General features: G+C 35.5%; 4 protein-coding genes and 1 pseudogene across 4 annotated transcripts; 2 read left to right on the forward strand and 3 right to left on the reverse strand.

The window, feature by feature from the left end:
* Nucleotides 1-3,948, forward strand: LOC131002407 (QWRF motif-containing protein 3). The gene is made up of 6 exons (XM_057928909.1): nucleotides 1-1,393; nucleotides 1,923-2,042; nucleotides 3,025-3,141; nucleotides 3,439-3,528; nucleotides 3,612-3,719; nucleotides 3,804-3,948. The coding sequence occupies exons 1-6, from the start codon at nucleotides 260-262 to the stop codon at nucleotides 3,876-3,878; spliced, it is 1,644 nt and encodes a 547-aa protein (XP_057784892.1). The 5' UTR covers nucleotides 1-259; the 3' UTR covers nucleotides 3,879-3,948.
* Nucleotides 3,949-5,732: 1,784 nt separating this feature from the next.
* Nucleotides 5,733-7,084, reverse strand: LOC131002412 (syntaxin-125-like). Its single transcript, XM_057928914.1, has one exon. The coding sequence runs from the start codon at nucleotides 6,856-6,858 to the stop codon at nucleotides 5,950-5,952; it is 909 nt and encodes a 302-aa protein (XP_057784897.1). The 5' UTR covers nucleotides 6,859-7,084; the 3' UTR covers nucleotides 5,733-5,949.
* A 2,269-nt stretch (nucleotides 7,085-9,353) lies between these two features.
* Nucleotides 9,354-11,616, forward strand: LOC131002413 (uncharacterized). Its single transcript, XM_057928916.1, has 4 exons — nucleotides 9,354-9,703; nucleotides 9,848-9,918; nucleotides 11,123-11,209; nucleotides 11,326-11,616. The coding sequence occupies exons 1-4, from the start codon at nucleotides 9,577-9,579 to the stop codon at nucleotides 11,347-11,349; spliced, it is 309 nt and encodes a 102-aa protein (XP_057784899.1). The 5' UTR covers nucleotides 9,354-9,576; the 3' UTR covers nucleotides 11,350-11,616.
* Nucleotides 11,617-16,900: 5,284 nt separating this feature from the next.
* On the reverse strand, nucleotides 16,901-20,511 carry LOC131002406 (pentatricopeptide repeat-containing protein At3g22470, mitochondrial-like; annotated as a pseudogene).
* A 939-nt stretch (nucleotides 20,512-21,450) lies between these two features.
* On the reverse strand, nucleotides 21,451-22,848 carry LOC131002398 (protein ALP1-like). The gene is made up of 2 exons (XM_057928899.1): nucleotides 21,722-22,848; nucleotides 21,451-21,505 (listed from the first exon to the last, which is right to left on the reverse strand). Exons 1-2 carry the CDS (start codon nucleotides 22,846-22,848, stop codon nucleotides 21,451-21,453), a joined length of 1,182 nt encoding a protein of 393 aa, XP_057784882.1.
* Between the last annotated feature and the right edge of the window lie 3,089 nt (nucleotides 22,849-25,937).

The following is a 25,937-nucleotide window of genomic DNA, read 5'->3' on the forward strand; positions in this document are numbered from 1 at the left end:
CAAATTCAAAAACAAAAAAAAAAAAAACTTGCCATTTTCCATGCAAGGGCAATCCCGTCATTTCGCACATCCTCAACTATAAAATTTCGCCGGCCTCCGTATCTATTTTGCCGCCACTTTTCTAGCAAACACTCAACACTTTGTTTTACTCTTCACCCATTTTTCTCAACAACAAAATCAGCACAAAACAAAAATTCTCCCAAAAAATCTAAAAAAACACACTCTCACCCTCACTGCGTGTTCTCCGCCAATTCCCGATATGCAGAGCCACGGCGGCGCCACCGCCGCGAAGAAGGCGAAATCAAGAGAAGTGAGCCCGAGATACCTCTCGCCTGCATCGAGCACGGCTTCTTCTTCATCAACAGCCGATTATTATCACGGCAGCCATGAATCCCCAAACAGCATTCTCTCTCCCATCAAGCAGAAACCCGATTTAAGAAAGTCCAAAACCCTAAAAAATTCCGGCTTTCTCCGCGGGCTCTGGCCGTCATCGTCCGTGCCGTCGTCGAAGCCGAAGAAGAAGCCCGACACGCTCGCCGATTTCATCGGCGACGAGCGGCGCGAGGAGTCGGAGCGGCGGAAAAGCAAGGAGAAATTTGATCGGAATCCGCCGCCGCCGCCTCTCAACCGGCAGCGGAGCTGCACCGAATTCAGCCGGTTCGGCAACGAGCGGGAGAATTCCAAAGAGAATCGCAACCCGATTTTGGGAGGATCGATGCGATTCAATTCCGAGAAGTTCAAATTTCCCGGGAAATCAGACGACGACAACGACGAAAATATCTTGCCGGGGAGATTCTCCGTCGATGACGTGGCATTGAGGAAGAACTCCGTTTGCGATTCGGGCTCCGAATGCAGCGACGCCGGCCCGAATTCCGATTTCTCGCCGGCGTCGTACATGGCCCCGACCGTCAGTTCGAGAAAGCACCGAATCGACGTGCCGTCGCGATTCATGCAGGATTTATCTCGGTCGCGGCGGTGGAGCGGCGGCAGCGATCATTCGTCAGAAAATAATACCAATAATAATAGCGGTAGCAATAATAATTCTCCCAAAATTTTCAATTTGAAGAAGGGAAGTGGGGATTGGGCCTGGTCGCCGGCCCGAACAGGATCTCCGAGACCTCCGTTGGGCGAGAATAAGGGGAAGATGGCGGCGAAGCCACCGACGAGCCCTTCGAAGGGGAAAGGAGTGGGGAATATTTTGAGTTTGGGGTTTGAAAAATTGCTCAAGGGGAGGAAATCGTCGTCGAGTTTGTCGTCGGGGTTGTCGGTGCTCGGGCCGGGCTCGGCGGAGAATGTTCATGGGCTGCGGTTGCTGCATAATGGGTTGGCTCAGTGGAGGTTTAGCAATGCAAGGGCTGAAGCTGCTAACGAGAATTATATAAAAAATGTTCAGGTGTGCGATTATTTCAATCTCGTATTTTATTTTATGATTATATTTTATTATTTTACGGTCGGTTTTTTTTTTTTTTAATTATTATATGTTTTATATGCAATCGTTGGTAATTGCTGATATGCTATTGTTTCAATTTCATATTTTATTTTATGATCATGCTTTATTTAATTATGTTATACTACTATTTTAGTCTCGTATTTTCATGTTTGTGTGTTTTATTCATGTTTTATTAGTATTATATATGATCGTTAACCAATTGTTGGATATGTGTTTTAGAAGTCTATATATTTGGTTATTGTTGGTTGATTGGTTGTTGATTTGGATAGTTTGGAGTTTAGAGGGCATGTGATAAAAGGATTGGTTCAAATCTGTAAAATGTTGAAATTTAAATAAATACTATAGTTTGAAATAGTTAGAACTTATTATACTTATTTAAGTACGTACATTTTAAAGCATACATACCCAAGATTTGTTATTCTTTTCGTGATTGCGTGTATATTTATGGTATATAATGATGTTATTTTTGTAGGGCAAATCCCAACATGTTCAGATTGCTCTTTTCAAGCTTCAACAATCTATTCTACAAAAGAAATTTCAACTACAGAAAGAGAAATTGGAGATGAAATTAGATTACATATTTCACTCTCAGGTAAATTAATATATATATATATATATATATATTATTCAGTTGTTAATCTATTATAAATTATATGTTGATCGATTATAAAATAATACTCCCTCCATCCCACGAGTTTTAATAAAATAGTTGAGTGTATTGTGAGTGGAATAAGGGTCTCACCTTTTATGGCAGTGTTAAAATAATTAAAGTGATATTAAAATGTGGAACGACCAAAAAAAGAAAGATGAATTCTAAAAATTGGGACGGAGAGAGTAATAGAATTGTTATACTAAGAGAAAGGAACGTTTCAACGTTGTGCCCCTCTTTTTGGAATAGCAAACTAGATAAAAAAGAAACTAGATAAATAGAATTATATGGGGTGGGTGGGTAGTTTGGGGTAGGTGAATGAGAGAAATTCGAAATGAGAATAAATTATATATTAAGATAGCCAAAAAAAATTCTAATATATAATGATCACTATTTTGTTTTTAATTTCATGAAGTGAAAAACATTTTAACGGACGATTTCCTAATTGCTGACATTAATTATTCACTTATTATCCATCATAAACTAACTAGTTTCATATGTCATCTTATACCTCATTTGCTTTGAGGTATAAAGAAGAAAGAAGTTTCATATGTCATCTTATACCTCCTTTACTTCGACGAAATAAAAAATTCAGGCAAATGGTATAAATTTTTGGGCAACACCTTTTTTCTTGGGAAAGAGATAGTATTTTATACCTAAGGGAGGGTGGTATAATTTTATACCTTATGAAGAGTTGATAAATATATTAGCATTCAAATCAAATAAAACATGAAAAATATGATCCCCACATTAAGTAATAATTTTATACATTATTATTTATCCCTCCATTTAAAAAAATGAAAAAGCAAACACACCCTTAAAATAATAATACTATTATTAGTATGTATTAATATGTAGCCTGTTTTAGTATTATATTACTTATAATTAATGAAATAAAAGTATTAATTAATTCCCTATTCTACAGATTAAGGCATTGGAGGCTTGGGTAAATATGGAGAAGGAACATTTATCAGCAGTTTCAAATACCACAGATTCTTTGCATAATGTTGTTTGCAAATTACCCCTCGTCGATGGAGCTAAGGTAATATATATCCTCACTTAAGTGATGTGACCCGGGTTCGATCCCTCTTGGGAGCGAATTGGAGATTGGAGATATAAGGTGGATCTTGGTGAATGGAGAGATAAGGTGGTTCTTGGAGTGGATGGGGAACTTATTACTAACATCTAACATGACTTTGCCCGATAAAAAAATATATATATATATATATATATATATTTTTTTTTTCTTTATTATTTTTTATGACTTGATTTTAAAAATAAAATGATATAATAAAATACGAGAATGAAAAGAAATTAATTAATGTGCATGTTGATGCAGGTTGAACCACAGTTGGCTTCAGTTGCTATGTGTCATGCATCAAATCTTGCAACCAAAATCAATATGATGGTTACTAGTTTTCAACCTACGGTAATTAATTTGCTATTAATTATGTGTGTTTGTGTGAATTTATATACATATATATTATAATTTTTTTTTTTTTATTGTTTTAGGTTGAGAAAACGGTGGGAGTTGTGGCTGAATTAGCCAAGGTAGTTATACAAGAGAAGCAGTTATTGGAAGAATGTATGGACCTTTTTAAATTCATTTCTGCATTGGAGGTAATAATTAAGAGAATCTATACTAATTAGTTGCGACATAATTAATATAGTTAAAAAATAAATTATTTGATAATTTAATTGCAGATAGAAGAGAGGAGTTTGAGGGGTAGCATGATGCAGTTAAGGTTGATGGAGCAGCAGCTAGGAATGTTGGCGTAACATCTTGTTACTCTCTCACTACAAGATTAGTTAAATTTGTAAAAAGTAATGAAATTTCGTTTGAGAAGAATTTGTATTTTCAATTAGAAATTATCTCCATACATACAAATTAATAAATATAGTTGTCAGATATTAATGACTAATGAGCAAAAGTCTTTTCTTTTTTTTTTAGAGAAAAAAGTCTTTTCTTTTTATTGTGTGTATGTTGGCCGCCTAATGAGACAATGACTGGGATAAGATCCAGTGTCCCATAATTTTATGTGTGCCACTGTGTCCCATGCTTATATCTATTATTTTAAAAATATTTTTTAGAAAAATAAAATTTATTATGATACTATGAATTATATTTAATTTTTATTTTAAAAAATTAGATTTTTTAAAAAATATATACCATGATTTTGAATTTATCAACCTATTATTAGCTAATAAAAGTGAAATTAAATGATAAAAAATAATTATATACCCTAAATTGATGGAATAAACCCTAGTTAATAATCACAAAATTAAACTAAAGCATATAAAGTTGAAATTGAAGAAAAAATATATAAGAAAATAAATAAAATTGAAAGTGGGACACAAAGTGGGACATAAAGTGTGGTACACTGAATCTCATTCCGACAATGACTAATCACTAATGTATGATTATTTTAACAAAATTAGTTCAAAATCTGATTATTATTTACTAAATGAATTTAGTGCGGCCGTTAATTTCGAGCAATTGATTCGATTATGTGTGCTTACGAATATAGAGTTCGAGCGCAGTTTATTTTTGCTAGCTTTCGAGTTTGGCTTTGAGCTCGAACTCAAAAGTTGAGCTTTTTATTTAGTCCATTTTATATTAGATCTAACACGCCAGATTCAAAAAGCAATAATTATCAAAGTATCTAGAGAAGGAATTTATTAAAAAACTATGTTTAGTGAAAAATTTAAACTGAATTTGAAATATCAGTTATTCAAATTAATGGAATGAAATGAGATTAACGAACATGTCAATAAAATTTATGAACAAATCGATGTAACGTACAAATAATATTCTCATCTGGGTTTGGTATACTTTCAAATTAATCGTGTGAAATGAGATTAACGGAACAAGTTAATAAAATTTATGAATATATCAATGTAACGCACGAATAGTATTCTCACATGGGTTTAAATTCTGAAGGGGGCGAAAATTTCATTACATTAAATAAATACGACTATCTTGATTTATTCGTAGATTTTATTGACTTCAATACATTAATTTGTTTGTAGATTCTAAGTTGTTAGATCTAGACCGTAAATATAGAAATGATCTTATGTCTATATATAATTCATCTCATTTCTTAGAATTAAGTTTTTCAATCTATCCACTATGTATCTATATGTATATAGATACGAGATGAATAGAGTTATCCTAAATTAGATGACTTAGACAAAAGATCGGTCTAGATCTAACAGCTATTAGATCTTCGAAAAAATCAATGTAAAAAGCACAATTAATAAAATATGTGAATACATAAAAAAAAAATTATGAATAAATCAATTATAAAGCACGGATAGTCGTATTAAATTAATTAATGTGGTAAAATTTCGTCATCTCTAGAATTCGAGCCCCAATGAGAATATTGTCTGTATCACTGTATGTTAGTATATTGATTTGTTCGTAGATTTTATTAGCTTGTTCATTAATCTCAGTTCACATGATTAATTTAAATATCTGACATTCCAAATTTAATCTCATTTTCTCATTTGAAGACCATTTTCATTGGTTCCATTCTCTATAATAACACTCTTGCAAGCTATGATCCCAAATTAACAACACCACATGCATGTAAATTCAAGCATTCTCAAGAAAGCTACAAAAGCCAACACAAATTGGAATCCAGCAACAGAATGTAGATTCATTCATTCTCAACGGAGGTTACAAAATCCATATCCAACAACTTAATTCCTAAACAACAAAATTTTCCATTTCGGAAAAAGCTACAATATGCAATGCCAAAATTCGATCATTTTGAAGCTACACATACCTATATGAATATATCTTACACGATTAATTAATTGAATTACACACAAAAATCACAATTAATTTCTATATCAATTTCGCCATGAGAAGATTAGACCAGAGCGGGAAGGTCACGAAAAATATGAGGATTATTACGAGCAAAACGGCGTAGTAATACCACTTGCGGGACTCCTTTTGGTACTCACGCGCGTCCTGCAGCTGCTCCGTCCCCCGCCGCACGAACGAGCTCGCGTGCGCCACGTGGCTCTCGATGTCGTTGAGCTGCTGCCCCTGCGCCTCCACCAGCGCCGCCATGTCGAGGAATATCTGGTGCAGCTCAATTAGGTTCTTCTCGATCTCCTTCACGGCGTCGTGCCGCTCCTGGATCTCGGAGATCGCGTCCATTATCTGGCCCCGGCCCTGCTCCTGGATCGCCTTTTGCATGAACGATTCGCTCTCGCCGCTCGAGATTAGGTTCTCGATAAGCTCGTCGTCGGCCTTCTGGCCGGTGACGGTGAAGTACCGCCGCCCGACGGTCTCCTTGTACTCCTCGTTCATGCGGGCCCGGAGGCCCTGGAAGTCGTCCATCATGGTCTTCAGCTTTTTACCCAGGCCGCTGACCACTGAGGTCCGCGTCCGGTCAGCTGAAGACCCTGGCCCACACCCAGGGACCCGCCTGTTGGTGGCGTTGGACTTTTCCAACGCCTCCAGCTTGCCTTTAATGAGTTTGACCCGCTTTAAGACCTGCGCCACGTCACCGTCCATGCGGGCCCTCAGCTCCTTCATGGTCTTGGCGTTGTGGACCGTCTTGCTCTCCTCGTTGGACTCCTGTAGCCGCTTGTAGAGCTTCTCGACGTCGGCCATGTCCTTCTTGACATTCTCGACGTCATCGAAGAATTTATCGAGGTTGACGCCCTCGGTGCGGTTGTCGTTGCCACCCGCCTCGAGGTCGTCACCTTGGGCATTTTTGAAAGAACTTGAGAAGAGGTCGTTCATCTTGGCCGCCTGTCGGGAAACCCTAGCTCACGCGGTTGTTCGAGAGCGTTTGTCGCGGTGGCTTTGGCAGCGGCCGACGGCGGCGGAGTGAGAGATGTGTGTGTTTAGATAATTAGGGGTGGCTGATCAACAACTTTTCTTGCTCTCTCCGAGCTGGAGTCGCATGGTAGGGTTGGAGGGAGAAGAAAAGATGAGACAAGCCAAGACTTCATGTGGAAATTATAAAAGTGGATTTGGAATTTTTTTAGTAATAATTTGGGGAGGCTAATATTAGAGGTGTTGAGATAGTAATGGACACCCTAAAGTTTAGATCTATATTGTAGGAGAAGAATGTGTTTGTTTTTACTATTTTTCTTATGGTTTCTTTGCATTTCATTTGGGTATATATATATAAATAGGATTAGGTGTGGGGTTTTAATTTCATGTATTTGTTTTATCAATATTTATATGTAGTATTATGATTATTTGTTTGAAATTACATAAGATTCTCGTGCAATATGACTATTATATTTAGGGATATTGGTTCAGATGAAACCATTCTTATTCCATTAACTAGAGAGTAGAGACCCATCTAATTCATATATCTTTGCTTTCATGAATGATTAAGATTGATTTTCACATTAAATAAAAATAATGCTTGTTTATGTGTTACTATAATGTTTCTTTTATATAATTAATTAAGGGCCATAAAATCTGAAAGCAGTTTTAGTATCTTAATAATATCCCATTAAAAATGATACTCATCTTTTTTTTCCTTTTTCTTTTTTGGCTTATGAGAACTCACATTCACTACATTTTTTCTAATACATCATTAAACGAATAAAGAAATTTAAAGTTCGCGCTACGATATATAGACTCGAATTTAAGATCTTTGACAGTAGGCATTAACCATTTTATTTCTTGGCCAATATATGGATAAGATATATACTATTGAAGGATGATTAAATAATTACTTAATATATTAAATGATTACAGTGTGAGTCGAGTTATCCATTACAGATCAAATAATGCAAATAAAAAACTTGAATTGGATTAAATTAAATTATTTTATCAATAATATATCACTCAAAACGAACAACTCCTTAGAAAACTAGTAGCAACATATTCAAACCTACATAAATATATGAGAGAGAGATTCGAATTTGAAAGTTTAATTTTTGGGGAGTTATACTATGTGGTAGATGAATAACAAATATAAGGTTTGAATAAAATGAAAACCAAATTTAAATACTGGTTTGAATAAAATGAAAACCCAATTTAAATACTCCCTTCATCGATAAAAAATAATCCTAGAAGGGGACAACATGAGTTTTAGTAAAGAATAATTGAGTTTATTATAAATAGAGAAAATGTCCCACTTAAAAAGTAGTGTTAATAATGATAATTAATTATATTGTGAGTGGAGAAAAGAGGCCCATCATATGATAAAAAGATTAAAAAAATATAAAAAGGATTGATTTTGTAGACGTCCTAAAATGACAAAAGGAGACTATATTTATTTTTAGACAACGTCATGTATGAGATACTGGTTGATGTTTAAATGATCGTAATTTATTCATTTCAAAAAAAAAAAAAACTAAAGCCATTTGCAACTCTTAATTGTAAAGATCTATGATAGATACACTGAGCAATAAATTCGTGATATTTGGTTTGAATACCATGAAAGGCATTTTTTTTTTTGAATTCCCCATCTCTTTTGGCGCCATTCGTCATATTTAGAGATGTCAATAAAGCCCGAAACCGACAGATCGACTCAGATAAACTGACAAAAAATAAAGTTTAGGGCTAAAAAAATTTAACCTAAAAAAAATTCAACCCAACTGACTTGAACTGAAAATAGTCCGATCTCGATAAGGCTGGTCCGAAAACCGAGTGTGTTGGAATTGAACTTTTTCTTAATAATGAATTTTTAAACTTTATTATTTTTTTTTTTATTCCATAATAAGATTTTGATATTTGTGGAATGCGTTTTGGTTTTCTCCAACAGTTAATAGCAAATATTTATGGCATAAAAATCAAAGAAAGATAGACATTTTATGATAAATGTATATCCAATTCTTCTTGGTAACGAAGTTATATAGCTATTATGTCAAATAACACTATTTTTTATATTCAAAACAAGACGGTTACTGTCTTGATTAAAAATATCCAACCTATTTTTTATAATAAGAATATGATTATTAATAAAAAAATCATACATGTAAAAATAAATCGTAAATTTGCGGATCCAATAAATTAGCCCGAAACCGAGTTGATTAGGACTATGGCCAAAATATTTTAATTTTAATTCAAAAAAATAAAAAAATCGATTAATCTGAATCGAATATAACTCAAAATCAAATAGGGTTAATTCGAAATCGAGTGGGCTAGTCCTAGTCATATTTAACAAAGAAAGAAAATTATCATATGCTCACAATTCAGAATTTATATTTTAAAATGCATTTGTAGTCAAACTTATATCTCATTATATACTACAAAGTAAAAACACCGCAACATATTTTCTTCTATCCTGGGCCAGCCTCAAGCGAATGGGCCGGGCAGGATTGGGCTTGACCGAGACAACACAGGTCTGCCCGAGTATCTGCGTTACGACGTCGTTTTCTCTGCAACCCAATTTCTTCCTTCGCTACTCAGTTCGCATCATAAATCGCTGCCTCCATTCTCACACTCAGTCGTCTCAACCTTCGATCTCCCCCGAAAACGACGCCGTAGCAAGCAATGGCCACCTCACTTGCCGCCATGACGGCTCGCAGAGCTGCAACCCTCGCTCGGCTCTCGCCGTCCACCGCGTCGGCCGCTCGAGCCGCTTCTCTGATTCCCCGCCGCGGCCTCGCCGGCGCCTCTGGTACTGATCTGAAGACGTGCTTACGATGATTTGTTCGTTAATGCTAGTGTTGGGATTAGTGATTGTTGTATATCTGATTGCTCACTTTTGAATCTGTTCGGTGCGAATTAGGGTTTTTTTTGGTTAATGTTTTTCGAATTACAGATCACCATGGGCCACCGAGGATTAACCTCTGGGAAGACCCGATGAGTCCGTCAAAGTGGAAGGAAGAGCATGTGAGTAAACGCAAACGCGCATACACTTTTTGATTTATTTATTATTTTTTTTTCTAGGATGTGATTTATTTTTAGCCAAAATTATCAACCTATTGTGTATCTAGGGTTTCCAGTTATCTTCTTTTTGTTTGATTTAAGATGGATGATCATATGCTGAAATGAATGCATATATGGAGACTGGGAACCTTGTGTTGGAATGATTGACATAAAAATATGTTCTTGAAGAGTTATGGAGGATCAGTAATTAAGTAGTCTTTCTTGCTAATGTCTAAATTGGATGTGATGGAAATTTAGTAGTAACTCGTTGTTACTATCTGCAGCTGTTCTTGTGTTTCTCGAATTGATTGAGATCCATGGTTGTAAAATTTGCTCTATTGAGAGGCTTCGGTTTCTTGATAATGGGTGCATTATGGAACTTTAAGTATAGGAGCAAACATGTGCCTTGTGCGTATCGAGGAACTGGATATTGGACAGCATAGAATGTCCAATTCCTTAGGAATAAAGCGATACTTGCTGTTAATTAGAAGCGTGAAAAGTAGCAAGACTCCATCAGTGACTTACACTCAGAAAATGCTGCATTACTGAACAATGATAAAATATAAGTTATCATGGAAAGGGAAGATGACTCGGATTATAAGTTATTAAAGGCACATGGCACATTCTTGAACAGTGATATCAGGCCTTATATGGATGATGATTGATTTTTGGGATTGATTGAAGATTTATATTAGGGAGTTCTTAATTTTAGTTTGGTTAAATTTAAAAGGATTGTAGAATTAGGCATGAATGCATATGCTGGTTCTTTATCAAGCACCTGTAATTATGATGTGGTTAAATTCTGATTCCAAATTATTATGAACTCTCTAGTCATTCCAAATGTCAGCTTGCTGACTAATCCCAACAATGTGTGTGTTCTTGTTTCACTCGGATAACTATTCAAGTTTTTGCCTTTGGACTTTATATCGCGATTCACAAGTATCTAGTCTAATGAAGTGTTTAGTGTTAGTTTCATTGAATCTTTTCTGCTCATTTCAAACTTGGCTTTGGCAGTGTATTGTTTTTTTTGCAACCGGGGAATTCACTAAGTATAAGATGTTTCTCCCTCTTCCAGCTCTGTAGCCATCATAATGATTATGGAACCTTTTCAATTGGCTGCTTAAAACTTTGATATTTATTTATACTTACGTGCCCTTTTGCCTTGTAGTTTGTGATTGCCTCTTTATCGGGGTGGTTTGCCCTTTTCTATGGATCTTACAAGTTTTTTACCAGTGGCAAGAAAGACAAAGAAGAGGTACGTTTCTTCTGCCGAGAATAATTAGATATACCCTACGTTGCTCCTGAGCCCTGCTTTTATTTTTTTTCCTCGTGTGATTGCATATATAATACGTTGATTTTCATACACTGCAGAAAGTAGCAGAAGCAGCACAATAGGCCGGAGATTCAAGTCATCTGTCATTTTTTTCTTCTAATAATTATGCGCTTCAACTTATTGTTTGTATGAAGAAAGTTCATCTCCACCTGATTTCAGTCTGTAATGATCACTAAGAATATTCAGCTCCGATGGATTTTCCGACGTTTTACCTTTTTTCAGAGGAAGAATGAGTTTTCTCTTTCCCTAGTCATTCTCTTGTTCAATCTACATCTTCCAGTTGCTTGGGACTTTTCTCTGATAATAATGAAAACCATAATTTTGTTTTATCATTGTTAGTATTTGGTTCCACTTTGGAACTGTTTTATTAATTCTTCAAATTTAGGTGAAGTGAATCCAGGTTTAAAATTTATTATCTTTAGACATTTATATTTGCCTGTGGTATCATGTTAGAATTATGAAACTATCTCTAAAATGATTGAAGTATGATTGGTTTTTTTGTTTTTATAAGTTGATACTCTTGGATTTATTTTTCTCTATCTAATATTGCAATAGACTGTCTTAAACAAACTGTGGGATTTTCAGAAAAAAATGTTACTATTTCGGGCTTTCAGAATATGTTAAATTCAGGAAAATGGTGATTCAAAATCTATATAATATACTATAAAAGAGGAGTTTTTTTTCCTCCAATTTATCCCTCTCTTTTTTCTCTCTCTTCTCTCACTAATCTTTTAACTATTTTTTTATGTATTTTAATTATTTTCTAAACATTGTTACATTTGATTCATGAAAAAAAAATATTCGATATGCATTTTAAATTTAATATAGTATCAAAATCATGAAAAATGAATTTTAAAAAAATAAGATATGTAAAAGATTAAAATGTGAAATATTTTATTTTCTCTTTTTATTAAAATTGTACAACTTTTTATTTATGTTTGTGTATGGAAATATTTATTTATTTATTATGACGTTTAATACTCTATAATGATAATAATGCGTAATGCTGATTTTTATTATCGATTTTTTAAAAATTTTATTTAATAACTTTAATTATCATTACGCTTTATACAAAGTTAAAAATTTATATATTCAAATTCAGGATTTCATTGAGTAATTGACATGGAATATTTTATTTTATTTTTAAAAAATATTTTATATATATTTATATTATAATTTTATTTAATATTTATTTTTATTTATTTAAATTATTGTTTAATTTCGGTATTCGTCGTGCATCACACGAATGGCCGTACTAGTAACTACTTATAATGAATTATGCATTGCGCGTGGCTTAGTGACGATAAATCTTACATAACTCGTAGCCTACAAAAATTAATATTTGACATATTATTATTAGATAATCATTGTTGTTCGAATTTTTCTATTTCATTTTCTTTCAAATATGTTTTCTATTTCCATCCTGTCAAGAGTTTTCAAAGAATAATTGAGACAGTTAAGTAAAACATGCTTGTAACTTTTTAATTCTCTTCCTGAAATTTTGATATAGCTAGAGAGAAATTGGGATCTATTATAAAACCCCAAAAAGAAAGAAAAGCCAACCGAAAATCCTCAGATAGCATATTGGAGCTCTAACTCAAGAGCCGGGCCTCGTTAAAATATAGAAGAAAAAGAGTATTCGTCCAAATTTAGTGGGGAAGCATAAGAGAAGAAAAAGAGTATACGTTGCATGTACAACACGAGAGAAATTAGGAGTAAACATACCATGAAGCACAACCTCGTCAATACATTACAGATTTTTCTTCCTAAAACATGTGAGAAACTTGAAATCCATACCATCAATAAGCCGAAGGCACAATATCGTGCGACTTTGAAGAAGATGAAAAGCCCTGAAATTTAACGGAAAAAAAATAAATAAAAAAAATCTAATATTATGTTCTAAAATAGGAAGAAAAGATGAAGATGACAAATTTCCCCTGTTTTTGTGCACAACACCATGCTGTGTATTATCCTAAATTTAACTCTAGTTAGATTTCTTATCGATTTTGCACAAAAACTCAATTTTACTGGATACTGTGAATATTACTTAATTATTTATTTAATTTGGTTCAGATATGCATAAAGTCATAAAGATAGAACAATATATATAAACGAAGAGAGCAAAAATATCGCTGCATTCAACTCCAACGACAACAAATCATGTCGGTAAAACGTGGCACCGAAGGAGGACTTTACCCGATGCTAACATACACGTTGGATAAATTAATCATCGACGATTATGATCGTCGGTGATCACCGACGGACCTGAGGATGTATACTCCCTCGTTTTATCTATTGACGTCGGCTTGACCAATGATTTTACCGACGGAATAACTGCAAGCTTTATGGTATAAGTTTCATCTCTTCTCTCTGTCTTTGGCATAACTCGAAGTCTCGAACATTATTATTTATTTTCTATTTAAGAAGAGAACTCTCATAGTTTTATATACTCCCTCCGTCCCTGAAATAACTTTCTCTTTGGGGACGGCACGAGTTTTAAGGAAAAAATTGTAAAGTGGAGTACTTATTATTGAAAGTTGTGAAAATATGTTATAATTAGTATTGAAAGTAGTGAAAAGTGAAAAATAAGAATAAATAAAGTATTATTAGTGGTGGGATAGTTGTCCAAAAATGAAAAAAAAGAAAGAAAAAGTTATTTGGGGGACGTCCAAAAAAAAAAAGATAAAGTTATTTAGGGGACGAATGGAGTATTATGATATGACATGAAATTGAGTTTGCCCTTTTCTTATTACGTAAATCCCACTTAAATTAATTTTGGGAAAGTGATATTTAATTATTGGTTCGGTGATTAACATAAGACAGGGGTGAAAAATAAACTAAACTAGTGCATTTTTTGCGCGATACAGGCTGATTGTAATTTTAGACTCACTTAAGTTATGCATGTGTTTTATATTATTACTCCATCCGTTTCATTATAGTATTACTTTAATTTCTTTTGGGTACGAATATTAAAGAGAGTATAATTAGTGTAGTAAAAGTGTGTAAATGTGTGAGACCATACTATTTGTAGTGTAAAATCATTACCAAATATAAAAACAGGACAATATCAATGAGACAACCCAAAAAGGAAAACATGATAATATCAATGGGATGAAGGGAATAGTATACACTAATAAATTTAAATTTGATACCAAATTTATTATTTGCAAAGTGATCTAATATTTTAATATAACCAATATAATTTATAAAAAAATTATAACATGTTTCTATGTATAGATATAGTATTAAAATAACAGTTGTATAAAAAGGAAAAAAGAAACCTAAAAAAATCCTTGAGAGCACAAGAGAGCAATTATTTTTTTCTTCTTTTTTCAAATAATAATGTAACTTTAGAATTCAAAATCAACTTATTTTATATGATAAATCTTGTTTGTATATTCTAGAAATATATAAGTGATACTAATATACAAACAAAATTTATCATATAAAATAAGTTGACTTTGAATTCGCAAAGTAACATTATTAATTTAAAAAAAGAAGAAGAAATTTTTGCAATTCATGAGATTCAAACCTTGGACCAAGAATTCATTCATTAAAGCTATGATTTCACCAAAGATCTTCTCAATTTAAGAGTTGAAAATAGTTGCTATTAAGCATATTGGTCTCTGGTAAAAAATATCTCAACCCATATTTTAAAAATATTAATAGACACATGAAGATTTTCGAACTTAATTTAATACATATCAAAGATAATTGTATGGAGACAAAATAAATACACAAATTAAGAAAGAAAAAAAAAGTTGTCATATTTAGAAAGCGATAATATTTTTTAACAAATTCAATCATGTATGATTTTCTTTATCTCTATTAACTCTGATTTACTAAATATTAGTCGCATCAAAACTAAACAATATATTTAAATAAATAAACATAAAGATTAAACAAAATCAAAATATAAGCAAATGAAAATATATTTTAAAATTAAAATAAAATAGGCCGCATCATTTACTCAATAAGTAAATATAAATATGAGTTACGTATCAAATACGCCTCTAACATAGATGTCCTTATCACGTCTAGCACCCTATAGTCGATGTCGGTTCAATTAAACCCCTGAAGTCCTTAATTTTGTGCAATTAGCCCCTCCGACTTAACGACCATGTAACACCGTTAACTATTTTAATTTTTTTTGATTGGTGCTAGGACCCACACCTTCTTCTTCACCAAGCTCGCTGGAAACAAGCCAAAAATACATCTGGATCCAGGTCACCTGAAAACTCCGCCGCCGTGCACAGAGCTGCTACTTCTGTCTATCAAATCTAGGAGCGGTCGCTCGAAATCAAGGCCTAATTCTCCCATTTCCAAATCATGCCCTAGCTCTTTTCCGATCGATTCACTTCAGTGGACTTTGCCGCATGTGGAAGACCAGCGAATCAGCATCATCTCATCTCTCTACACACGAAGTCTAAAGTATGAAGTCAGCGTCCTCTCATCTCTCTGTTCTCTCTCAAACAAAAACCCTAATATTTCTCTACAAAATCGCTGCCGCGCACTGGTCTTGCCCATCATGCCGTTGTAAATCGGCCACGCCTCTCGTTTATTCTACTCTATCAGAAACCGCCGCCGCTATTGTCCTGTGATTCGGCTAGAGTCGTCGTGCCGCTTGGTCACCGGGGTCGTTCCCTCCCTTTCGAATTCAGGGAGATGGGGCTTCCTCCCCCGTCCTCTGAGTTCCGACAGAGAAGGGTATGCCAAGGTGCCGTTGTTGCTGTTTTTTCGGCGTGTTTCCGACGAGCTTGGTGAAGAAGAAGGTGTAGGTCCCACCACCAACGAAGGAAAAAAAAATTAAAATAGTTAGCGGTGTTAAATGGCCGTTAAGTCGGAGGGGCTAATGCACGAAATTAAGGACTTCATGGGTTTAGTTGAACCGACCTTAACTATAGGGTGTTAGACGTGATAATGGCCTCTATGTTAGGGGCGTATTTGATACTTAACCCTATAAATATTAAACATTATTTGTAAATCAAATTATCAATAGATTCAACAAAAAGAAAAACAAATACTCCCTCCGTTCCATTAAAGTTGGCCACATTTCCTTTTTGGTTTGTCCCACTATTGTTGGTTACTTTCTAAAAATGGAAACATTTAATTTAATTAAGCCCAATTAATTAATTTAATTTAATTAAAGCAGAGTTAAATATTTTTGCCAACATTACAAAATGATATTGCGAGTATAAGTAGGAAAAACCTCATCTGCTTAACTAAATAAAATCAGTTCATAAAATTAGAAAACTGACAATAAATTGCTGCATTTGCAGCAGAAAAATTACCGACATTGAGCTAAATCAACTAGCACCACATAAAGGAATGTATTTTAAATTCAACACAAATCCAAACATCAAAGAAAGAAAAAAAAAAAAAGCTAAAACTTAAAATCAGAATATAAAATTACCAGTTTTACAAGAAGCAATCCAGAGGAAATCTGCTTCAATAAAACAACTCTCTTCCCCTTAAATCTCCCTGACAATATGATCAGAACTGTCCCGGGAGTAATGCTCGCTCTGTACACAACAACAAACAAAATCACAATAATATTCAACCAAAAAATGCCAAACAACAGCCACAAAAGAACGAAAGCAAGGTAACCTGAGCTTGGTGGGATTGGCCTTGCGCGTGTTGGAGAGCGGCTTCTTAACGTCATCGGCAGGGTAGAATTTGAGCAATCCCGGGCTCGGTGGCTCGATCGGCAGCCGCCTCTACATCGCCGGTGGAGATAACATGTTCGTGCCCAACCCCGGAACAGAGGTTCCCATCCATAGCGGCAGAGGGATCCCGACACCATCAGCCCTTAAGCTTCAATAAAATGAGCAAGAATGGTGGAGATCTCAAATCCGTGTCTTTCTCTATTATATTTCCTGTATTTGAAAAGGGCATGTAGCATTCTATTTCTATGTTTTTCAATGTTGTAACTCTACCATGTTTGCACTCAATAAAAAGTATGTGTGTGTGTGTTTCTCTACCTCTAGTTGTACGTTCCGACAGCGAGCTTTAGAGGGCGAAAACTCGAACAATGAGCAGCAGCAATCTCATTTATCACTTACCTGAAACAAGATAGAGAGATATTGCAAGAACTTATGAGCAAGAAACAGCTAAAATATACCATAAATCGAAGTGAAACTAAAATCCTCTTCAAAATGAGCGAAATGGATGAATCTAGAGATGATCTGAGAGGTCAATGTATGATCTTCTGGTGTAATCAAGAATGACCAATGTCGTTCCACAACGTATAAATTACTCCCTCCGTCCCACTAGACTTGGCACTTTTGAGTTGGGCACGGAGATTAAGAATAAAGGGTTAATAGTGTAAAGTAGATAGGGTCCACTTATTTTATGTGAGTAGAGAAAGTAGGGACCACATACTATTTTAGGAAAGTGTCAATTCTAGTGGGACAAACAAAAAAGGCAAGTGTGCCAAGTCTAGTGGGACGGAGGGAGTATAATTTTTGCAAATGTGAAAATCAAAAGGCTAAACTCTTCCAAGTAGCAAAAATGGCTGATGATGAACACAAAATGTCAAAAACAGAATCAAATTATTCTTCAGACACAACCCTAGTGAAGATGGAAAACAGTGAAATCACAACACGGAGTTAATTCATCGCACGCCAGTGCTTGTAAAGTAACAACAAGACGAGAAACTCAAAGCCGATGGATTCAAACTCCCTTTTGAGTATATATCACTCTTAGCATTCTATGAATCACTTCTTGGCAACAAGGACCGGAGTAAAAATCCCACGTGATTAATTTTTCTGTGTAAAAGGATGGCAACGAAACAGGAAACAGTTCAGCAGAAGCTACTTTCAACAGTAAACACCAAACAGGAAACAAGACTATAGTTCAAATCAAATTCTTTCAACTCTGTCCTCTTAAAAGTTCTGCTAAAGGGAGTAGAGCTGGATGATAAGGTACATTTTGCAATTCAATAAAAACAGAATTGATCTTTCACATTAGCTACCAAATATAGTAAGCAAACCAACCTTACCACCACACAAACTGACAATTTTTTTGGGAAAAATCTCAATGAATTTTAAACATAGACATGTAAAGTAAAACATCAAATTACAGATCACTGCATTCAACACCAACTACAAGAACAACAATGGTTAGAGAGGGAGAGAGAGCAAAAAGATCACTGCGTTAGACTTCAACAACAACAATAAAGGTTATAACAAGAAGATGAATAGAATCAAATGTAACTTCACTCAAGTATTCATACCTCAAAATAGAACATTCACTTGTCAATTTTGAGCACGAACTTTCTTAAGAATCTCTTGCAATTTCTCATCTTTACCTTCTCCTATTCTAAGTTCCCGAAGCAAAGCATAAATGATATCTGAATTAACCTCGAATCCTCTCCTACACATCTCCTCCAAGAAAGGTATCGCCTCATGCACCTTTTTGCTCTTCACCAGATACCACACAATAATGTTGAAAGTCACACCATTAGGCGCGCAGCCATTCCTCTCCATTTCCACCATCAACCTCCTCGCCTCCCCTTTGCGCCCTTCATGGTAGAGGGAGACGAGCATCATGTTGTAGGTATGTGCGTTCGGATTTAAACCCTTGGAAGGGAGATGGTTGAAGAGCCTCATAGCTTCATCAAGTCTTCTGCCCTTGCACAAGCCGTTGATCAGAACACCATATGTTACAATATCAGGATTCACGCCTCTCGCCTCCATCACCCTCAAAAACGCTAATGCCTCATTAATCCGATGGATCCGACACATGCCATCCAACAAGATGGTGTAGGTGTGGAGATCCGGATGCAGTTTATGAGCTTCCATATCCTCGAAAAGCTTCCACCCGTCTGAAAAACTACTTAGGCGTATTAGCCCGTGCATCATCGTGTTGTATGACACGGTTGAGTGTTTGAGACCTACTCGCGAGATTTCATCAAAGAAATGCAAAGCTTCATCAAGGTTTCCGGTCTTGCAGTATCCCTTAATCAAGATAGTATAGGTGAATATATTGTGCTTGATCCCAATCTTTGCCATTGAATCAAAGAGCACTCCGGCTCTAACCATCTGGCCTAGCGAGCAATATCCATCTATCAATATGCTGCATGTGACAACACTTGGCGAGACGCCCTTCTCCACCATGAAATCGAATAACTGTTTTGCCCTCTCGATTTCACCCTTCAAACGAAACCCATTAATAAGTGTAGAATACGTGACAACATTGGGACAAATATTTTGTTGCATCATAGTTTGCAACACATTCGCAGCCTCTTCCATATGTCCTTCATTGCATAATGCATCAATCAATATATTGAAAGTAAAAACATCTGCAGATATCTTGGAATTAGCCATTTCATTAAGCAAGTATTTAACATCCGTAAGTCTACCAACATCGCATAGTCCCTTAATCATGGAACTATATGTGACAACAGTAGGTGAAATACCATTCCCTATCATCTTACATAGAACCTGAAAAGCATCATCCACATTTCCACACTTGCATAATCCGTCAATTAACGCATTATAAGCCATAACGTCTAGACTCCACCCACTACTTTCTAATCTATTAAGCCAATTATCGGCTTCAATGACATGTCCACCTTTGCACAGCCCATCTATCAAGTGCAGAATCATAACTCCATCTGGCTCGCAAAGTTTTAAATCCAGAACCTTTTCGAACAATTTCACAGCTTCGGCCTCCTTATCGCCTGAAAACAATCCTTTAATGAGAGTGCTGAATGTCACAGTATCTGGTTCGTAACCTCTCTTGAAAAAGAATCCCATTATAGCAAAAGCAGAGTATGTATCTTTCAAGAGACAACAACAGTTCACCGCAATATTCATTGTGTAAACATCAACTGGGACACCCATCCTAAGCATTTCATCAAACACATAAAGGGCAAAACAATACTGCTCAATCTTTGCAGTAATACTCATAAGTCTGCTGTACAGGCGAACAGAAGGCTCCGGCCGCATACTCTTCATTTTATGAAACAATTCAATAGAATCATTTAATTCTTTAACACAACTGAAATCGATTGTAGACCGCTTAGGTTGAAAAGCCTCGTAAGAGAAGAGAGAGGAAGAAGGAGAGAGAATACCCGATTGATGCAACCATCGATTGAGAAATCCTCTTTTATGAATGAGATCAATTGTAGAAACAGCAGCCTTTTTGCTAATCATCCTTAATCGGCATGTTTTTTCTTTTTTTCTCTTTGGTTTTTGAAGAGCTTAATCAAAATAGAGGGAAACAATAGCGAAAAGAAAGTAGTAATATATATACAAAAGACTAATAAAAAGACAATAATACCCTTTTATAAGATGTCTGAGTTCAACGTATTTGACCAAGTATTTTCTTTGTTTCATTCGAGGATATTTTCTCTTTTCAATAAAAAGGCAAAAGGAAAATATTAATTGCATGTTTTTTTCTAAATGTGTGTATTATCCGTTTATAGTAATTAGGGGTGAGCAAAAAATCCGAAACCGAATCGATCCAAATCGAAATTTTGAAATATGGTTCGGTTCGATTTGGATTTTTTAAAACCGAACAAAATCGAAAAACCGAATTATATTTATAATATATATAATTTTTTAATTTTATAGTTTTTTTTTGGAATTTTCGGTTTTTTTTTTCGAAAATTTCGGTTTTTTCATTTTTTTTCCGAAAATTTCGGTTTTCTTCGGATTAATTCGATTTTTCGGTTCGGTTCGGTTTTAATTATAAAAATTTCGGTTAATTCGGTTCGGTTCGATTTTTTTTAAAACCGAATTAAAATATGGTTTGGTTTGGTTTTAGCAAAAACCGAACCATATAACCGAATGCTCACCCCTAATAATAATGACAAAACATGTTTCATTCAAAAATTACAGAACCAGAAGAAGAGGTAAAAAGAACTATATTGAAATTTATATACTTTATTTATTAATTATTGGCTACCTTTGGTTATTAGTTTTTTTCTTTTAAATTACCAGAGCTAATTAGTAATATAATTATACTTAAATATTAGTATTATTGTAGAATCATATTCAAATGAATTAATAATTAATAATTTACCAATCTAACTATCTATTTATCAATCTATCTATCTAAGGATAGGGTTCTATAGAGAAACCCATTAAGTTAGAGAACAAAGAATTAATAATAGCTGCCTATTTAGTGAAAATGGACTGTTATGTTATGATAGATTCTTAGAGCAACTCCAATGCTTGTGTCTTAGAGGAGTGTCTTAGGAGTGGGCCCCACCTAAGACACACCACCCCTTTCCAATGCATTGTGTCTTAAGTGGGTGCTTAGATCCCATTTCCACAAAATTCATATTTCTACACTTTTATTTTTAAAATTCAAATTTTATTAAAATTAAAATTCTACATTACAATAATTTAAAGACATAATTTAAATACAATAATAATAAAAAAAATTACAATAATTTTCTAGGGCTCAATCGGACCAAAACGAGACCAAATGTGCTCCTTCAAGTCCAAAGTGAAGCGAGCATGCATCTCCGCGTCTCGCATGGATGCTTGTCGTGCAACAAATGCACGAAAATCTGGCGGAGCACCGGCATGAGGTTGAGATGCGGCGCTACTCGAAGCTTCGTCGGCGTCTTCTTCCCACTGTGTTGCTTGCACGCCTTCGTCTTCGATGATCATGTTGTGCAAAATGATGCACGTGAACATGATGTCGCTCATCGCCTCCTTGCTCCAAAGACGCGATGGGCCTTTGATGATTGCCCAACGACCTTGAAGGACGCCGAAGGCTCGTTCAATATCCTTGCGAGCCGCTTCCTGCATCACTTTGAACCTCTTCCCCTTCGGATCCGTCGGATGTGTAGGACTCTTCACGAATACAGGCCAATTGGGATAGATGCCGTCAGTCAAGTAGTACCCACTTGTGTAGTAGGCATTTTTGACTTGATATGTGACCGACACCCCCATTCCTTGCATCCGATCATTGAACAACGTCGAGTTGTTGAGCACGTTGATGTCGTTGTTCGAACCAGGAGTCCCAAAAAAAGCATGCCAGATCCAGAGATCTTGCGAGGCGACGGCTTCAAGGATGATGGTCGGTTCCCCCTGATCGCCGCGAGTGTATGCGCCTTGCCATGCCGTTGGACAATTCTTCCACGCCCAATGCATGCAATCAAGGCTCCCTAGCATTCCCGGAAAGCCGTGCTTCGCTTCGTGCATTGCTAGAAGCCGTTGGCAGTCAGCGGAAGTCGGCCTCCTCAAGTATTCCGCGCCAAAGAGTTCAATAATGGCTCGACTGAATCTGCGCAAGCACTCCAACGAGGTGGACTCTGCAATCCGGAGATACTCGTCGTATTGGTCCGCTGCCCCACCGTTAGCTAGCATACGAACAGCGACAGTGCATTTTTGCAATGGCGTGAAGCCGGGCCTCCCAAGTGCATCCGTGCGTTGTTGGAAGTATGGATCGGATGCGACGACATTAACGATACGCAAAAACAATGCACGACGCATCCGAAATCGGCGGCGGAAGATGTTGTCGGGGTAAACCGGATTTTCATCAAAGTAATTCGCGTGCAAACGTACAGCGCCGGCTTCACGGTCCCGACGAATGTAGGCCATCTTTGCCAAGCTTCATCGCCGACGACGAGGTTGCTCATCTCGATCACCAATATCTTGAACAATTTGGTTAAATTCTTGCACAAGATTGGAAAATTCTTCAGCACGTCGCTCGTCCTTGTGGCTTGAAGAGAAGGAAGACATTTTTTGTAGAGAATTTTTTGATGTGGAGATGATTTTTAGATAATGAAATGAATGGAATTAAGTTGTGATATATATAGATAAAGGAAAAAAAAATGAAAAATGTTGAATTAAGCCGTTGGGGGCCAACGGTCATTTTAAATATATATATATATATATATATATATATATATATATATATATATATATATATAGGGTAGGATTAACATAGAAACCCCTGTTAAGATGAAAACTAGGAACCAATTTAAAGCCGTTGATTTAAATAAAATAGACGGCTGAGATTAAACTACAAATGCACAATTTCGATTGCATAGATGCACAGTTTCAATTGCATAGATGCACAATTTCGATTTGCTTGAGTATTTTGCATTGTTGGTTTCAATTGCATAAATTGCATATTTTTTAAGTGCACAGTAAAATATAATAGATGCACAGTTTCTTTTGTTGACTAAATCCTAACCATTTGATCCAATATTTAAAAGGTCAAGATTAGGTTCCTAGTTCTCATTTTAACAGAGGTTTTTATTAGAACTTCTTCCTATATATATATATATGTATATAGGGGAGAGCTACAGTGAAAACACTTCTTAAAATATAAATATAAACATTTTTTAATGTACGAATTTTATCCAACAGAGTTACGAATTCATCCAACAGGATTACGAATTGTGAAAAATATATTTTTGCTACCTTTGAGATTCGAACCCAGGACCACGAATTCATCCAAAAGGGTTACGAATCAACCGTAGATCTTGATAATCTAAGGGCTGAAAATTATTTATATTTTAAATTTTAAGAAGTGTTTTTATTTTAGCCCTCCCCTATATATATATATATATATATATATATATATATCAAACGGTCATTTTTTAAAAAAAACAAACGAATTTCGATTTTTTTTAAATGGGCGCGTCCGCCGGACGCGCCAGACACCCCTCGCCTTCGCCCCGGGTCTCCGCCTCGCCACGGCTTCGCATCTGGCCGGGTCTCCAATGCGCCACCCCCCTCCTTGCCCCGCGTCGATCCAACGCTCAACACGAGCGCTGGAGGTGCTCTTAGGGGGGTGTATTCGTTTAGGATTTTAATAGATTTCTGCAGACTTTTAAAATCTGGGCGTATTCGTTCAAGACTTTTAAAAGTCTATGAAAATCTAGAGGTATTCGTTCAAGACTTTTAAAATTCTATAAAAATCCAGAGGTATTAGTTTCAAACTTTTAAAAATCTATGAAAATCTAGAGGTATTTAAAAATCTATGGATTTTAAAATTAGACTGATTTTCATTGATTTCATTCAAAAAATACACATAAACAAATCCGACCTCCGACCACGAGAATTCAAAAGATTTCATATTTCAGTGCCGGCTGGATTCCAGCGGTTGTGGCTCGAAGAAGCCAACGATCGCTGGGCTTGAAGAAATCCTTTGTTGCCGAGGCTAGTGCCTTTGATGCAGAATCAATTTTTAGTGCAGATGAGTCGAAGAGTCCACGTGGAAGTCCAGGGAGGCCAACAACATACGAAAGTCCATCTATGTGTCTCTTCTTCGCGACACTTGTCCTACAAGATAATTTGTTTAATAATTAAAGGCAGCTTAGTTTCTTTCTCTAGCATATCAGCACTCTATAACTTTGGTGTTATGTTACTTATACTTTAAGTACAGTTATGAGCTTAAATTTATTTCATTTCATCTTTCCAATTCCTATTTCTATTTGTAATGCTACTCTATCATCATTACTATCAGGATCCCGACGGTGCAAAGAACGAAGAAAAATATTTCTTCGGCTCTAACGATTTTGGTGTAAGTCCTGAAAGAAGCAGCTCTCCTCGTGCAGAAAGTGCCTTCCCAAAGAGTAAAATTTTAACAAGCCAGCGGTCGCTGGGTCCAGCGCTCGTTTAAAGCCAACGACCGCTGGGATTTTTGGTTTGAAATCTGTAAAATTCACGTCATATTCTTGTTAAAATCCGTCAAAAATCTAGCAGACTCCTGTTTAGAATTCAAAAATAAATGAAGAATCTTTGAGAAATTCATAGGTTTTTAAAATCCAGAGACTTTTAAAATCTACAGAATTCCAGAACGAATACACCCCCCCTTAGAATCTAGTTATATTTAATGAATAAGCATTTATAAATTGATTTTAATTAGTAGAGGATAATATATATATATATATATATAGGGAGGGACTACGGTAAAAACAGTTCTTAAAATAAAAGTTATGAACCAGCAAAAATGTGTGAATTTTATATATGTTAGTTATTGGTTGTGACAAGAGCCATGCGAAAGACAGGGATTTCTAAGCAAATACGGAAAGCTGAAGGATTGGAGTGCAAAAAGGTTAAAACTAATATAACAGATTCAATGCAGCGGCATATCCTCAACCGTTGGATCACATCTTATTTCATTTGATGGTCAAGATCAGTTGCAGCTGTTAAGTTAGGTTTATATCTTCATTCTTGTTCAGATTAGAAGTTTAGCTTAGTCATCAACAACTGAAATCGAGTGAAAGAAGAAGAGTTTTTGTATGAGAGTTAGAGTGAGAGTTCTCTGTTATTGAGAGCTTGTTTGCAGCTGGTGTTGCTGTGGTTTTTCTTGTACTTGTAGATCTCGTTTCTTCACTTAATAAAGACGTCAAGAGTTCACCCTCCCATGGATGTAGGATCGAAGATCCGAACCACGTAAATCCACCGAGTACTTTACTGTTCTTGTTTGTTTCAATTGTTTGCGGATTGAATTTGTGAGTACTGTTCTTGTTTATTTCAATTGTTTGCGGATTGAATTTGTGAGTTCAAATCACAATATAGAACACGTATGAATTCGTTATATAAGGGATGAATCGCAAAAAATAAAGTTTTTGCTACCTATGAGATTCGAACTCAGGATCATGATTCATCCAACAAGGTGACGAATCAACCGTAGATCCGTAGATCTTGATGATCTAAGGGCTACGGATGGTTCC

The sequence above is a fragment of the Salvia miltiorrhiza genome, unplaced genomic scaffold, assembly GCF_028751815.1.
Source record: "Salvia miltiorrhiza cultivar Shanhuang (shh) unplaced genomic scaffold, IMPLAD_Smil_shh fragScaff_scaffold_132_2, whole genome shotgun sequence".
Classification (NCBI taxonomy): domain Eukaryota; kingdom Viridiplantae; phylum Streptophyta; class Magnoliopsida; order Lamiales; family Lamiaceae; genus Salvia; species Salvia miltiorrhiza.